This window comes from Doryrhamphus excisus, chromosome 4, assembly GCF_030265055.1.
Source record: "Doryrhamphus excisus isolate RoL2022-K1 chromosome 4, RoL_Dexc_1.0, whole genome shotgun sequence".
Lineage (NCBI taxonomy): Eukaryota > Metazoa > Chordata > Actinopteri > Syngnathiformes > Syngnathidae > Doryrhamphus > Doryrhamphus excisus.
In genome coordinates, this window is record NC_080469.1 from 15,292,616 (window position 1) to 15,309,612 (window position 16,997).

The 16,997-nt window shown below is 38.7% G+C and overlaps 1 protein-coding gene across 2 annotated transcripts; it reads right to left on the bottom strand.

Annotated features, from left to right (window-relative positions):
- Positions 1 to 504: 504 nt before the first annotated feature.
- On the bottom strand, positions 505 to 16,859 carry septin5a (septin 5a). Of its 2 annotated transcripts, XM_058069730.1 has the most exons (12): positions 16,539 to 16,859; positions 16,396 to 16,409; positions 4,593 to 4,683; positions 4,315 to 4,401; positions 3,424 to 3,547; positions 3,222 to 3,356; positions 3,043 to 3,160; positions 2,871 to 2,972; positions 2,645 to 2,741; positions 2,429 to 2,564; positions 2,226 to 2,328; positions 505 to 1,329 (listed from the first exon to the last, which is right to left on the bottom strand). In XM_058069730.1, the coding sequence occupies exons 1-12, from the start codon at positions 16,582 to 16,584 to the stop codon at positions 1,270 to 1,272; spliced, it is 1,113 nt and encodes a 370-aa protein (XP_057925713.1). In that variant the 5' UTR covers positions 16,585 to 16,859; the 3' UTR covers positions 505 to 1,269. The 2 variants fall into 2 exon arrangements, with proteins under 2 accessions (XP_057925713.1, XP_057925712.1); XM_058069729.1 differs by lacking the exons at positions 16,396 to 16,409; positions 16,539 to 16,859 and adding an exon at positions 8,043 to 8,310.
- Between the last annotated feature and the right edge of the window lie 138 nt (positions 16,860 to 16,997).

The window sequence follows — 16,997 nt, forward strand, 5'->3', positions numbered from 1 at the left end:
CAATACCTGAAATTATTTTCATAACAAAATGCAGCATGAATTGTTTAATGAAGTTACTTGATCCATCCATTCATTTTCTATGCTGCTTATCCACATTAAGGTCACAAGGGTGTGATGGAGCGTATCCCAGTTGATTTCGGGAGAGAGGCGGGGTACACCCCGGACTGGTCGCCAGCCATCACAGGAAGTTATTTGATAACACTTTACCAAAATGTCTTTGCAATATCTGTTCATTTCTTTGTAACATTTACTCAGCTGCTAAGAATGCACCACATGGATTTATTTTTATATTCTTATTATTACATGGTGCTTTTTTGGTCTTATGTTGTGCAGCACAACTATATTGCTTACTATACAAACGTATAGAACCGCATCATTGCATGCCTGGTAGATACAGGATGATGTACCACTGCAGAGGAAGAATGGCTGCTGGAGATAACTGATTCAGAACACATTGTAGTTTCCAAGCAGCAGTAGCAACTCAGACAATAACAATGCACAAAATGAGGAAAAACATGTTTATTTGTCATTTTGGACAGAAGATGCACTTTTTCCTTTATTTTCACTCACTCGCACTGTTCTTCTTTGTGGGCAGAATTCAGTAACACGCTTTCAAGGATTAAAAAAAACTGAAGCAAAACCAAAAAAAAAGCGTAAATGTTATCCATGAAGCAGTAAGGAGTAACAAGCACATACGAGTAGCGGCAGCATGCTTACACAAGCAACCTCTCATCATAATAATAATTATTATTATGTGCGTTCACAGTTAACACCTTTGACCTCTGGCATTAAGTGCATTTTTAGCTCAGCTTGGAAAAAAAAGCTGACTAAAGATATTCTTGACATGATATAAATTAAAGTTTATGAACATCTGAAGTACAAAGACAAATTAGAAAGGTATGGACACAAGAAGAGACTCACACACGCTCACACACACACTTTCACAGAATAAAAAATTCAAATTTCACCAAGAAAACATCTTGCAAATACCCTGACAAAGTATCCGTAAAGGCTAGCATTTTTTTTAATATAAATTAGATACACTGATTCGTGATTTAAATTAGGCATTTATCATACACTAGAATGTTGTTAAACCACAGCTTGGGGGAGGTGGGAAACAAACAAAAAAAAGGCAGACGACCTGTACAAAAGCACCAAACTCATTGAAGATAAATGTACAGCTACTCCAAAAACAATGTTGCGTTGCGTTCAAAATCTGGCGTTGTTGTTCAAGGGGACAGCAGGTGGCGGCTGGAGCACAGACAAACACTAGTCTTTCTCATGCATCTGCTGCTGCATCTTGGTCAGCATCTCCTGCATCCTCTTCAACTACATACACACAAAGTAGAAACCATTTAGAAGTTTCTTTCATGAATTTGTTGTAGTACATTTACAGTAAATGGTATATGTCAATGTTGTAGTTTGGATCTATTGCTGCAGCCATCTTATAGCTTGTTATTTTATTTTTATTAGTGACTTTTTACATAGTTTATTTGGGATACAGTGTTAGATTTAAGGTAATTACATTTCATTTCCAAAAATATAAATAACAACAGTAATACAATCATCAACATTATATATATTTTTAACTGTATATACAGTATATTTGAAGATATTCTGAAAAAGTTACTGGATCAGCTTGAGACTGACTGTGCTCAGTATTTTAATAAAAATGAAAATAAAAAAATTAAAATTAAAATTAAAATTAAAATTAAAATTAAAATTAAAATTAAAATTAAAATTAAAATTAAAATTAAAATTAAAATTAAAATTAAAATTAAAATTAAAATTAAAATTAAAATTAAAATTAAAATTAAAATTAAAATTAAAATTAAAATTAAAATTAAAATTAAAATTAAAATTAAAATTAAAATTAAAATTAAAATTAAAATTAAAATAGTAAAGTAAAAAAAACTTTATAAAAAGTTTTTTAAGAGTTAGGTTAAATTTTTTAAATTATTGAATTTTTGTCTTAATTAAAAAAATATATAATTATAATAATACATGTTATTACAATACTACAATAATAGTTTTGTAATTTAGTAATTAAAATAAATAGTTTAACATTATCTAGTAAATTTTGAAAAATGAATAAAAAAATATCAATAATATTCTTAATTATTTCAATTAAATGTAATAAAATTTAATAAATGTGTATATATTTTGTGTCGCATTAACAACGGCTGAATAATAACAGCTGCCCAGCTTCCAAAAGAAGATCTTACCTCCTCATCTTTCATTTTTATCAATTTTTCAGTGTCCACATCCGGGGTGGACAACGGCAGGATGGGAATGGGACTCTCCATACGGTTGTCCTGAGACAGTTTACTGAGAGAGAAAGAGGCAGGGGTAGAAGTGAAGTGCGATTATATGATCCAATAGGTTAGGTATCCTTAGGTGTGTCCCTGTGTCAGGAAACACAGTGTACCTGGTCATCTCCTGTATACACTGCGCTCTGTAGTTTTCATAATGGACGTCGCAGGTCACGTCTTTGAGGTCGTGCATGTGCGAGCGGATCAGCATGTTCCTCAGCTTGACAAAGTCACAGTGGGACTGGTTCTCCACTGCCGGTACAAACACGTTTCTAATGAATCAATACACCACTTTCAAGCGTCTAAATGCAGACTTAAATCCAAAGGCATACCTTCAACGATGCCCCAAGGGTAAAGTCGCCCTCGGACTCGCTGCCCTCGAGCCTCCACCACTGTGTTACTGCCAATCACAGCAAATGGAGTGCACTCCTACACACACACAGAGGTGAGGATTTACTTTTTAAACAACCACAACGCTTATTGTCTGCGGTATTTAGTCTTTAGCTATAAGCTGGGCACACTCGGAACCCCTTCAGGTGGACACAGTGGGACATTTACCTTTAGCTCTTTGTCCAACTGTTTAAACTCCTCATCCTCATCCGAGTCGCATTCAGGGAACTGGTAGACTTTGATGCCAAACTTGTCTATTTCCTCTCGTATCTACAGACACGCACTCTAGTAAGAACCAGTGTTAAAGTCGGACTGGTGAGAGTTCAGCAAGTCCACTCACTCGGTCCTTCAGCTTCTTGATCTCGTTGGGAGTGAGGCAGTCTGCTTTGGCAATGAGCGGGATGATGTTCACCTTTTCATGCAGGGCTTTCATGAACTCAACATCCACTGGACGCAATCTGGGGAAAGAAAAGTGCACTCAGCATGTGTGTGTACATGCATGTGTGTGTGTGTTATTACCCGTGACCAAATGGCGGGATGAAATAGAGGCAGCAGTGGACACGATTGTCCTGGATGTTCTTCCTGTTGAGGCCGCTCTCATCACGGAAGTACTGCTCAAACTGCTGATCAATGTAGTCTGTGATGGGCCTCCAGCTTTCGGACACACACACACAACAAGTTTATATCTCCTCCAGGTACAAACCGAAGGAAGCAAACTCACCACTCATTGTTGTTGACGGCGTCACCGAAGCCCGGCGTGTCCACAATGGTCAGCTTGAGCTTGACTCCTTTCTCCTCGATGTCAACCGTGTGTTTGATGATCTCCACTGTCTGGTTGATGCGCTCTGATCACCATGACAACACAAAGACAGACATGATGGATAAGTTACTGTATGTAAGTATGTGGGTGGAGGTGTGGTTTTTAGGTATTGTTTAGTATTAATTGTGCCGAGGGCTGCACGGTGAACGAGTGGTTTGCACGCAGGCCACACAGCTGGGAGACCCAAGTTTGATTCCACCCTCGGCCATCTCTGTGTGGAGTTTGCATGTTCTCCCCGTGCATGTGTGGGTTTTTTCCGGGGACTCCGGTTTCCTCCCACATTCCAAAAACATGCTAGGTTAATTGGCGACTCCAAATTGTCCATAGGTATGAATGTGAGTGTGAATGGTTGTTTGTCTATATGTGCCCTGTGATTGGCTGGCGACCAGTCCAGGGTGTACCCCGCCTCTCGCTCGAAGACAGCTGGGATAGGCTCCAGCACCCCTTGTGAGGATAAGCGGCAGAAAATGAATGAATAATTGTGCCGATTATAATTGAATGAGAATAACAGTTCTCAGCAGACAAAATAAGATAAATGTGCCTTTTCCAGTCTCAATAGAAGGCATCACGACCACAAATGATGAATTATTGGACCGAGCCTCTATAAGTAAAGTCTACAATATGATCTGCTTGTAGCAAAAACAAATCACAAGGCTAGTCATTGCCTGCAGCTGTGTGATGTGACCACGACCACGTACAATTTAGCCACTTATAAAAATAGCACAGCTCAGAGCACAGCCGTCAACCAATCAGAGATGAGCGGCAAACATAGCCGATCATTATGAGACTCACCCTCAGCATTCAGCAGCTTCCTGTCCTTGTAGAGGTCTGTGAGGAACAAGCTGTTGACCAATGTGGATTTGCCCATGCCGGACTCGCCTGCACAGTGACAACACACGTAATACTTCATGCAGTAAATACAGTGGAGTTCCTTTGTTGACTCACTGACCAAAATATTAGGTACACTAGCACCTCTTACAAGGCTAGCGAGGGAGTTATAGTGAGTGTATATTGAGTATATACAGTATATTTGTGTGTATTTATAGCCAATAACGCTTAGTCAAACTGACCTGCTACCATGAGAGTAAAGTCAAAGCCTTTCTTCACCGACTTCCTGTGGACTTGGTTGGGTAGAGTGGCGAAACCCACATACTGTTTCTCCTGGGGGAAAAAAAAACCATCAAATACAGACGATCTTATGTGGTGCTTATCTTGGCGAGTTAGCAGGACTCCGCAAAAACCGTACCAAGGACGAACACATGGCATTTTGGTGAGGATCTGGATACATTTCAATTCATCAAAATATTTTCATTTATGAAGTAAAACAGTAGAGTCGTGAAAAGTAGCAGTGGGTATGTAAAGGGGATGGATTTTGGTGAGAATCCGGATAAAGGTGTAGACAGAGAAATGTATTTGCCGTCACTACGGCATCAGCAAGACAGCCCACAGTGTCTAAAAAGAAAAAGGGCAGCACTTTACGGTGCATTTGATCCAAAGAACAGAACTAAAAGGTCCCTGGGGGTGAATGAAATGGTTGTGTTCTGTCTAGCTGACAGTCATGTGACTTCATAGGTAGACAAGGGAAAATGGATGTTGGTGAGAATCTGGATAAAGTGACAGACACAGGAATTAATTGTCACGCTTGTCATCAATCCACAACATAGACAGTCCAATGACAGCACCCATCCTATTGTAATGTCTTACAGTCATTCTTCACAAACTGGGAAAAATAACTTTTGGTGAGGATCTGGATAAAGGTGTGGAGACATTTATTTATTTTCACTTTACTGGCATTTTTTAAGCCACAGAATTTCAATTAATTCAGAAAATTATTCAGAAAATGTAGCAGTTGGTGAAAATCTGGATAAAGGTGCAGATACAAAAAGTTATCTTTGGCACTGTACAAAATGAAAAATGGCACCACCTATTTTTTGTAATGTCTTGAGAATGTAGTATATGAGTGTTGTGTATGTTTAACTTTTGACGAGAATCTGTGTATAGGTACTTACAGTATACTAGAATCTATTTTCATGGTTTCATGGAGTTAGGGTGGGGCGAAAATTTTGGTAGCAATACGATACGACCAGGTAAATATAGAATTTATTTAAAATGTTACAATTTAACGATACGTCAACAAAATAATAATATCAGTATCTTAACAACACAACAAAATATGTGAAATATAATATAATATAATATAATATAATATAATATAATATAATATAATATAATATAATATAATATAATATAATATAATATAATATAATATAATATAATATAATATAATATAATATAATATAATATAATATAATATAATATAATATAATATAATATAATATAATATAATATAATATAATATAATATAATATAATATAATATAATATAATATAATATAATATAATATAATATAATATAATATAATATAATATAATATAATATAATATAATATAGACTCCAAATTGTCCATAAGTATGAATGTGAGTGTGATTGGTTGTTTGTCTGTATGTGCCCTGTGATTGGCTGGCGACCAGTCCAGGGTGTACCCTGCCTCTCGCCCGAAGACAGCTGGTATAGGCTCCAGCACCCCCGCGACCCTCGTGAGGAAAAGCGGTAGAAAATGAATGAATGAATGAATATATAAGACTTTGTTGTACAGTGCCCTAGTGGTTAGCATGTTGACCGCACTGTGAGAATGTGGGTTTTCTCTGAGTACTTTGGCTTCCCCCTACGTTCCAAAAATATGCATGTTAAGTTAATTGGAGACTCTAAATTGCCCATAAGTATGAATGTGAGTGTCAATGGTTGTTTGACTGGCGACTAGTCTATCGCCCAAAGTCAGCTGGAATAGGCTCCAGCTTACCCCCGGCGACCCCAATGAAGGCGAGCAACATAGAAAATGAATAAACATAGAAGACTAAAAAATATTATCCATCTCATTACACTTGTACCAATCCGATACTGTGTCCCCAGTACATTCACAATGGCACTACCCATCTTACATCATCCTCCGTGTGCCAGGAATTAGCTAATGAATTGTGTGAACACAAATGAGATGCAATTTAACTTTGGCAGAGGTCTAAAGCATCCTAGCTGGAAGTTGCAACTACAATGTTAGCACCTAGCGTGAAGAATGTTAAAATAGAAAGCTAACATTATCACTGTCAGTGGTGTGAAGGACAATGGAAGTGGAGCATAACCTTCACTGTCATAACAAAAGGCTTAAAGCTACAGTGCAATCATTGTGTGAGAGCCAACATGAACAAGGCATTAACACATATCTCTTAAGCAAAGCAAAACATTCAACAGAACTCCGCCACATTCAGACATTTTTCTAAAATATAAAGAACCACAGGGTTCTTGCTGGCAGAACATCATCAACTTCCGCCCCACAGCAGTGTGTGTGCGGATATGAATACACACTCTGGTCAATGGCTGGACAACTGAGGACATTCACATGCATTGCATACACAGAGACCACATTGACCAGAACCCCAGAAATATTTTTCTCACTTTGTAAACGCACAGCTAGCATCCTTATAGAATTGTAATATGGCATAACAGGACACATAAAGACCACCAGCAGGGGGCAACGACTGCATGGAACAAACATGCCAAACAGTTATAAAACACAGATTATTTCAGACTGAGCAGCAAATCAGCTTCCTTATAAATAGATAATATTTTATTATGTTTCTTTTGAAGGCAGATTTCCCTGGCACAGCATTTCCTTGGCCCCAAGTTGCCAAGGAAACAGTCAGTGGCAATACTTCCGATACCTCTTCAACTTAAATGTATTGTATTCTTTATGCTATAATATGAAATACACTACTTTTTAAAAATTTACCAGACACATCCGGTGAATTTGCACAAAGTACCGGTATCAGATTGGTATCACCGATACCAGATTCAAATTTTACTCAGTATGGGCTCGGAAGCTAAATCGGTGTCTCACTAGTGAGAGTGAGGCAGATAAATTCTGCCTGGCAACAAGCAGAATTTGTTGTTGCTCAGCCTGCTAGAGAGCTAAAATGTTTTGAAATGACGTAACATCTATTCAAATGTATTTAATTTTAGCATTAATGTGTAGAATAATTACGGAATAAGTCAAAAGTATACTTTTTGTGATTTGGTGCCTTTTTCAGGAGAATTTAGTGGGTGGAAAGACTTGTTTGCACAGGAAGAGAATCCTATGCATTTCACACAGAAGTTAGCAATTTGTCTTATATTTGGGGTCTAGAAATGTATACATTAATACAATTTAATTTTTATCTAAAGAAATATTTTTCCCAAACCGGGTCACTTATTTATATATTCAGGTCAATACAGTAGGGGGGGGGGCGTAGTGAGTGGAATCGCAGGAGACCCTTACACTCTGGTGGTGTGACGACCTCCAAAGGCAAAACAATTATTGAGACAATTTCATTCCCTCCAATCTGATTACAAAAACAAAGACACATCAGCGGATGTAAGCTATCTACTGTATGTTTCCTATGAAAATAAGAGAAATCTTTTTTTTTTACCTTCTGTCTGGCCATTCTCACTCGTGGGCACAGCAGCCTTTCAACTAGTTTTTCCTGCAGCATGATGGCATCCATCCTAAAACTACACCAAAGCTACAAGGCCAACGTGTCCACCACAGCACTCCCAAAGTTAGAGAATACTCCAGCGATATGGAAAACAACAAAAAAACAAAACAAAACCGTTCTTCTTTGACTTCTTTTCCTGTGCCCCAGAGCGCTGCGTCTGTCCTTGTTGAGACAGGTACGCAGGAATCCACATGCATGTACGGAAAACAGAAAGCGAGCCGAGCAGGGCCAGAGGTGCCAATTTGTGGGAGGAAACAAGGGAGGGATGAAGCGGGGAGAAAGGAGCCTAAAAGAGCTTCATTCATTTCACATCTGCCCCCACCCCCCCAAAGCCCCCTTTGTGTCAACAGCAGTCAGCTGAAAACGTCAAACCTTCCTCAGACTGAGCCACTGTGCTGAAAAGTGAGAGAACCTGTCTGAGCAGAGCAGAAACAGAGAGGCCCTCTTGGGTGTCAGTAAATCCTAACATCTCATGCAGCAAGTATGGACGTGCAGTCATAACAATCATCACAATCTAGCTCTTTGTCCCCATGTTCATTCAGGTGAGTCCCATCTTAAATACCCAATTGGCCAAGAACAGGTTGGATCGCAAAACAAATAGGATTTGAGCCTAACTTCCATACAAAAACAACAAAGACCACAGTATATTCGGTAGTTATTTAATATACTCCATGCTAAATGTATCATCAAAATATATCCATCATACCAATCACAATCATCAAAATGAAAGAAATTGATATTGGTTCTTATCACAACGCCACGCCTCCATGCAAACAGGCCTAAAAACAGATGCGTCGTCTTATATTCGAGGTCTAGAGATTGAGAACTTCTCCCTAACAAAGCAAGATAAAGCTTATCTTCCTATGACTCACACATAATATAACATAAAAAGAGACGTCTTATATTCGGGTCAGACACATTGACAAAAAGCCTTAACATTTACGTGTAGACTTTGTGGTGGTATACTGTAAAAGGCAGCTACTAAAATGCAGTCTAGTCAGTAATTAAAATAATGTAAAAGACGCCATGTTGACTCCACCTCTTCCTTTAGGAGTGGGAGGTGGACTTTGTGGCGATAGAGACTGCAGGCGATTGCTTCCAGATGTGATCGTTTGTTGTGTGTGCGTGTGTGGGTGTGCATGACTGGGTGTGTCTGCATATGATGTGGGCAGTGCAACTCTTTCAAGTAAAAAAAAAAAGGGCTGCTAACGGCAGGCACACCCTGTGTGCCCAAGGGTGCCACGATCCAGCATGTTGCATGTACCACTCCACACCACAGGAGGGAGCATTACTACATATACTGTATTGTAATCATTCAGTTACTTGTGTCATTTTGGACTGATGCTTTTATGTATTTTGGTTTAAGTTAGAGGAGTCTAAACCAGGGGTCTCAAACTGAATTTACCTGGGGGCCACTGGAGCTAGGGTCTGGGCAAGGCTGGGCCGCATCAGGTTTTCAAAAAAAAAACAAAAAACGCATTTATTAAAAACAGAAAAATATACAATTTTTTTCAGTGCTTCGGTTCCGATTTTCTAAAATAAAAGCTCTGATAAAACATTCCACTCTTCTCAAATATCTTAATTTTTATTTTTCTGCACAAAATAAGATGAACAATAAACAAACCAAGAATAAAAAAAATCAATCAGTAATAAATAAATATAATAATAATAATAAAACGGCAAATAATAAAAACTTAAGAAACCACATATAGTTGGTGGGTAGACAAATTATTTTTTTTCAGATGAAAATGAACAAAGCATTATTAGACATGTAGACATGACAAAACACAACTATAGTCCCATTTATACTTTTACAACATGTTGCGCAACTGCAGGGTCTTGAGACATATGCTAACTTGCAAACTAGAGAGCTAGCGACCTCAACGGTAGCCTTCAAGTTATTTCCTTTAAACTTAAATAGCCAAAAACTTACCACTTCCACACGGACAGGGAGGATAAATATTAACAGTTATTTAACCTTTAACATGAACATTAATCAAACGTAATATTTTTTTCTGGGTACATGATACCATACAGCATCCATATCAAACTTGCACGGGCCGCACTAACATTAAACTTTCATATCAAGCCGGGGGCCTCAAACTAGTGTCCTGTGGGCCACATTTGGCCCGCAGGCCGCATGTGTGAGACCCCTGGTCTAAACATTCTCCACTGAGGAAAACATACTGAAAAATCATAGGATGAATGGGACTATTTTGATATTTGGATATATTTTCTATTTTGTAAAAGGGCTAACAAAAAGGTTACCCAAAAAATAAACCACTTACCATAAAAGGCCCCTGGGACGTACTTTGAACACCCCTGGTTTAAGTGATTGTGGCAACAGTGCTACATATGTGTTAAAAAGCAGATGTTTATTAGGGATCACATTAACACTGCAGACTAAAACCCAATCCCCTCCCATCTAAAAAGACAGCATAAGCACACACACTTGACATTTCAGAGGCTCACACAAGCAAACATTTGCTTTTCATGGTCTTAAGTGATTATTGAATTGCATATTATTTAAATAATCGCTTCAGTTGACTGCATGCAGTACTGGCACTTTGGTTTTCTTGTTTCACCACAATGAAATGCAGTGTAAAGATGTCTTCGAGTCTTCAAAATAAACAAGGAGACAGTGTAAATGTGTTGTCAATGCGGCTTTGTTGAATAGTGGGACCACAGCGCTGATCCAGAGGATCCTCCACATTGGAGGAAATGAGGCTCAAAAAGGCACAGCAGTAAATATTGGGACTGATCCAATGAAGATGCTAGCAGGGCTAGGACTTGCTTTCAGGAGATCTTTTTCAGACAGCCTTTGAGGCGAAAAACTACTCATACACAGTCCTCCCTCGCTACATTGCGATTGCAACATCACTCGCTCACTGTATTACGTTAATAAATAAACAAATGATGCCGTTTCTTGGCTGACTAAGGCCTATTATTAGTTGAAAAATGCACATTTAAGCATCATTGTACATAGGTGATGCCCAAATTAAACTTTTTCAAGGCTAAAAATGAACACATGAACTAAAATACAGTTTAAGACCACCAGCTTGTGAGTGTAGTATTCTACATTGGTCACTAGGTGTCAGTAAGTTTGGTAAGCCCACCGATGAAACACCAGACTTGAACTATCACATACAACAGGCACATTCATAATAAAAATAATAATCATATAAATAGCCCACGGCATGCTTAAACTCATCTCTGAACCTCTGATGTCGCTTTTCTATCTGGTCTTAAATGGCTTTTTTCTCTAATTATATATGATAGTAGTATAGTATATAGTATATATATATAGTATAGTATATGATATGAATGTAAAGGTGGCTATATGGGTGTTATGTCAGGACTAGATGAAATATACTAGGTCTACACGGCTGTGCTTTTCCTTGGCCACCCCGCCCCACAGCCGTGGCACGACAGCCACAGCCGTCCACAGCCATGGTGAGATTTGAGCGGCCAGCCGAACAAGCGCAAAAATTAAATTACCTCATTTCAGCTCAAGATAGTATAAATTGTGTGAAAAAGATGATATAAGGAAGGACTATGGACAATATAGGTGACCTTTCAAGAAACAAATAATATATCAATATTAAATATCAATATCAATATTTAAGATCATTTTTGCAATTCCAGAAGGTGCACCTCACCCGATAATGAAATCAGAATTAAGTCTCAAGAATCCTCTCCGTGTAGACCTCTAAAATATACCATATATAAATAATATACTGTAAATATTAATATTCTATAAAGTCTAAAAATCACAAATCGTGGTCAAGTCTGGAGCCAATTTCAGTTTTAGTAGAATTGTTTTACTTTTTACTTCTACATTTCCTGATTGTGTGGTCAACATGCTAACCACTAGGACACTGTACAACAAAGTATTGTTTTCAAAATGATCCCTGTTTGCAAAAAAACCTCAAAATGAAGTTGTTGTAATATGTCAGCTATGTCACCTTGTCCAAATCTTATCTAAAACCATCTTTATCAGCATGTGTGTAGACCCATAGTAGTATGTGACGTAAGTAATGCATCTCTACTGCACACTGTCGCAATGTACACTCGGTCGTTGTAGCAACCACCTCTACCAATGGCCTGTTTCAAAACATTTCCGTCTCCCAACCATTCTTGTGATACTTTCACCACTCTTAACTACTTCCTCACAGATGGTCGGGCCATAAAGAGTAGAGCTGAAGATAAACCGGGGGGGGGGGGGGTGCACCATAAAGATAGATGATGTCCAACCTCCATGAACAGGCCCGTCTGCATGCACTGGCCTCTTTACTAATGCTAATCTGACAGCATGTAATTAGAGGGCCACTTCTAGCCCCGCCTCCTCAGGCACAAAGGACTCTTGTTGGTTCTAGAATAACACTTTCATTAACATATAACCCCAAATTACAACAATTATTGTGAAAATAACACTTGACGGGGCCTTGTGTGGCACTGACACACATTGTTGTAGCAAAACACAAGGTTAAAGCTTCTCTCTTTCTTGTTTTTTTTGTGTAAAAAGAGAAAGTTTTTCTCTTAAAACAATAAAGCAGGGGTGTCCAAGGTGTGACATGGCAGGGGGGGGGGCAATTTTTGGCCCTCAATGAATTCATTATTATAGCTACAAATGTGCTTTGTCACGTATAACAAAAAGCTAAGATGTGGGTGCTTTGTTCTTAGCTTAGCTATAATGACCTACATTGGATTGGTTTTAGCATCCTTAATGCACACAATGTATCAAAATGGCCTGCACTGAAGGTAAGATATCATATAACAGTCTTTGTGTGTTTTGTTGAATTACAGCTCAGACATCTTATCCGTATTTGCAGAGCAAAGCCGTAATCCAAAAGTTATCAAAGCAGACCAAATAACATTGGTCACTTTGGATTTTTTTTTTTGGAAGGGAATCTGGGTCAGCCTGCAGACAACTAATGAAAGCTTTTTGGGACAGTCTTGACAGAAAGAAAAACTGGCTTTAGGTGGACAAACCAAGCGCACCTGAAATTGGGATATCCACTGCTGTCAGTATGATGTGGTGCGTTTCCTTCATGAGTCAAGTCAAGTCTGCTCTTCTTTATTGAACCCACTTAATACGGGCATAGGAGTGGGTGGGTGTCTGCATCCCACATCCCACTTCTACCCCCCTGCCGACCCCCCCCAGCCAAGATGCCGTGCAGCTGCTCCCCACTTTAAGAGCTGAGTCAGCAGTGTGTGAGTGGAGCGATAAAGAGCATACTAATGTCTCCCACTCAACATCTGTTCACTACTCCAGGGAGACACCAATGTGATGAATCAATAGAAGACTATTTCATCAATCAATCAATTATTCATAATACCAATAGACACTTCCGCCTCTCTGGAAAATCAATCAATAGATTAATTACTGTACAACCATTAACGGATTGCAGCTAGTGTTCTACATTTTATTGGTATTTTACATATTAACTACAGTTCACTACAATATATGTATTGTATGTAGTAGTATCATATGACTAGTGGGCAAAGTTTTAATAGTCGTATACTATACCATTCATTCATTCACCAAGCTGTCTTCGGGCGAGAGGCATGGACCCAGGACTGGTCGCCAGCTAATCACAGGGCACATATAGACAAACAACCATTCACACTCACACTACTATATACTGTGATATATCAAATAAAATGACATTAAATGAAAGGATCCTCAACATGATAAAAGAGACATTCATTCATTCATTCATTCATTTTCTACCGCTTTTTTCCTCACAAGGGTCGCGGGGGGTGCTGGAGCCTATCCCAGCTGTCTTCGAGCGAGAGGCGGGGTACACCCTGGACTGGTCGCCAGCCAATCACAGGGCACATATAGACAAACAACCATTCACACTCACATTCATACCTATGGACAATTTGGAGTCGCCAATTAACCTAGCATGTTTTTGGAATGTGGGAGGAAACCGCTTGAGTAATATTTAGTAAAACAAAATAAAAATTACATATAATAATAGTAGTTGTGAAAAGTGTAATTTTAGTCAGTGATGGAAAATGCCCACTCAGTATTCGCCCACACAGGCCTATGCATGGGTCACTACCATGGCATCCTCACTACATCAGTAAAAAAAAAAAAGCTGTGTTGCCTGGCAACACTGTATCACAGCACTCAGGAAGTGATGAGAGAATCCTCCATCAAATGTGAGCACTATTGGGTTGCACTCTCTACAACTCTCATATTTTTCCACAGGGTCAGATGGAGATGATGATGTGTGGGCGTGACTAAAGGTAAATACTGTGTAGTAATCTAAATATTGATTCAGAGTCCAACAGTTGCCTGGACTGGATTGTGTGGTTATTGTTTTTTTGTATTCATCTGTTATAGCCGTCGTACTAATCCCGGTTTTCTAGCAATATTTCTAAGCTTGTGTGTGTGGTGATAACATGCGACTAAAATCATTTCTGGATGAACTGGATTTGGACCAACTGTGAATTTCTGTGAGAGAGAAAATCTGTCTGGCTTTAGCTTATCTTCCAGAAGGGCAACTAGGGGGGGGGGGTGTCAAAGGTTAATCTGGAGACTAAACACCACCACCTGAGAAACAAACAGTGAGATGGGAACACACACCTGTGCAAAAAATAGACAATCATGGACGAGGAAGGGTTGTTCTTTCAATGTGTAACTACTGCATGGCTACACACAAACACACAGCAGTGCACATTAAAGCTGTAAGTAAAAATACAACATACTAGTACAAGGACTCTCCATCTATCTGTGATGCATAACATTGGTTATCCAGTCAGGGTCACAGGGTGCTGACAGCCAGTCAAGGACAGCACCAATGACTCTACTGTATATTACATTGTGTGCATGATATTTACTATCCTACCACATTTCTCAACCCATTCAATCCACATCAAAACGGTCAGCTCAAAATTGTCAAAACCAACTCTACATCTCCCATAAACCCCCTTTTTCTGTACAGCGCTTCAGAATTCACACACATTTTCTCCAGACGTGTTCTTGTCTACTGGCCCTCCAGTTGAGTGACTCATACAGTATATTAATATGCTGAATATGACCTACATTTTTGTATAGTATTGCACTTTATGGCTGTAAAGGGCAAATATTTGGTAAGACAAGAATAAATAATACAATAAATGTATTGAAGATATCTTTGAGGGATATTTTGTGCCATTCAATTTAAAAAAATGATTAGCCTAAAATGACAATTCTACACAAAAAAGTGACAAGTGTTCCTTATGACCAAAAATGTCCCATCGAAGACCTCTTGACTGAAAATTTAATTTTTGATTCCATATTTGTCTTAACATAAAATTAATGCGATCCTTTACATTAAAATTTCTATTGAGATGACTGGCATTCAAATTTGTATATAATATAATATAATATAATAATTTAATTTTATTATATTATAATATTATATCCTACATTTCCCATTCAAAACATGCCTAAAAATCTATTTTTTTTATTCCTTACTAATAAAAGTCTAATTTAAAAACTACATTTTGTGTTCAGTTGTGTTTATGTGGACTAATATTTAAATTTGTTTGATGATATGATACATTTCAATGTGACAAACCCTTTTTTACACCACTCTAGGTATTTCTATGTGTGCCCAATAAAGGGTTAATGTAAATTGACTATACACTATTAGACATTAGATATTAGACATTAGTCATTCAATAGTTAACACCATTGTGGACTTACAGTACATGAGCCATGTCAGCCGCCAACTAATCCCTCAGTCATTTGTAGTTTCAGTTGTGAAATCATATTATTTTCATAGAGCCAAATTCCCATTCACTGCTAGCTAGCTCATCAAATCATATATGATATTACCAGATAGGCGGTCTGACTGATTGTGATAATGAAGTCATAGTGGGGGTAGGGACTTGTCAAATTCACATGGAAGCATGCATGGTCAACCATTACAAGCACTCAGCACATACAAACACAAGAAAGAGGGGGTAACATGGGGTCCAGGGTCAACAGGGCCCTGCAGGCTATATTGCAGAGTGTGGCAGCTGTTGTTATATTCCAAAGGGTAATAAAAGGAAGCAAATAGCTGAAAATGGCTAATCATGCCGAGGATGGATGCTGCTCTACATTGGCTTCTAAAAATGAAATGTAGCCCATCACCACCCCTCCTCCTTCTCTTCCCCTGAGCAGCAGCATCATCATGCAGAATGCATGACAAGAGGCTCCACGTTGGCTTATTTATACAATTCACTTCAAAAGCAGCTGAAATTCAACACAAACAATAAACATAACGATAATAAAAAGGTATCTTACTTCGGCGCTGTCCTCTGTGAGCCATGATGGATGAGAGGAGGAGGAGCAGGTGCAAGGATGCATAGCGACGCCCAGAAAAGACAAGAAGCGGTCATTAAACGCATCATAAAGTGGTATTTAGAGGGAACCGGAAGGGGGCTCACCCGTTTTGACCGGAATACGGCTCTTGTATCTGATGCTGGCCGTCATGTCGACCACTCTCCAGTCCCGACTCTCCACAAGAGATGCTCTCCACTCGCCTCGCCTGAAGAGCCCGCAGCAGGATGGGAAAGGGCCGAGCTGATGGATGAAGAATGGAAGCCACGCCCCCTGAACGCAACTCAGCCTATTAGATCGCAAAGCAGTGCATAAGCCGGAACTGGGAGCTCTACCGTAACTCAATTCTAGCAAAACACAAAACCATATTTTAGTAGTAGTTTATTTCCTTGAAAACTACATAAATAATATAAGATAATACATTTAATACAGGCGGTGACGCTCTACTGTACACAGCTACGAGCATTAGTACCTTTGAAAAGGCACTTAGACTTACCTCATGTTGTGACTGTCAAAAATTACATGAAACATTTCAAAATGTTAGTTACTTGAAAAACACGAATACA

Bases quoted from the DNA above. Each gene is read 5' to 3' on its own strand.
- septin5a (XM_058069729.1), bottom strand. From the start codon at position 8,117: ATGGATGCCATCATGCTGCAGGAAAAACTAGTTGAAAGGCTGCTGTGC. The intron at 3,161-3,221 runs GTAATAACACAC...TTCTTTCCCCAG, and splicing joins ATCCCGCCATTTGGTCACGG to ATTGCGTCCAGTGGATGTTG. The intron at 2,565-2,644 runs GTATGCCTTTGG...TTGTACCGGCAG, and splicing joins CCCTTGGGGCATCGTTGAAG to TGGAGAACCAGTCCCACTGT.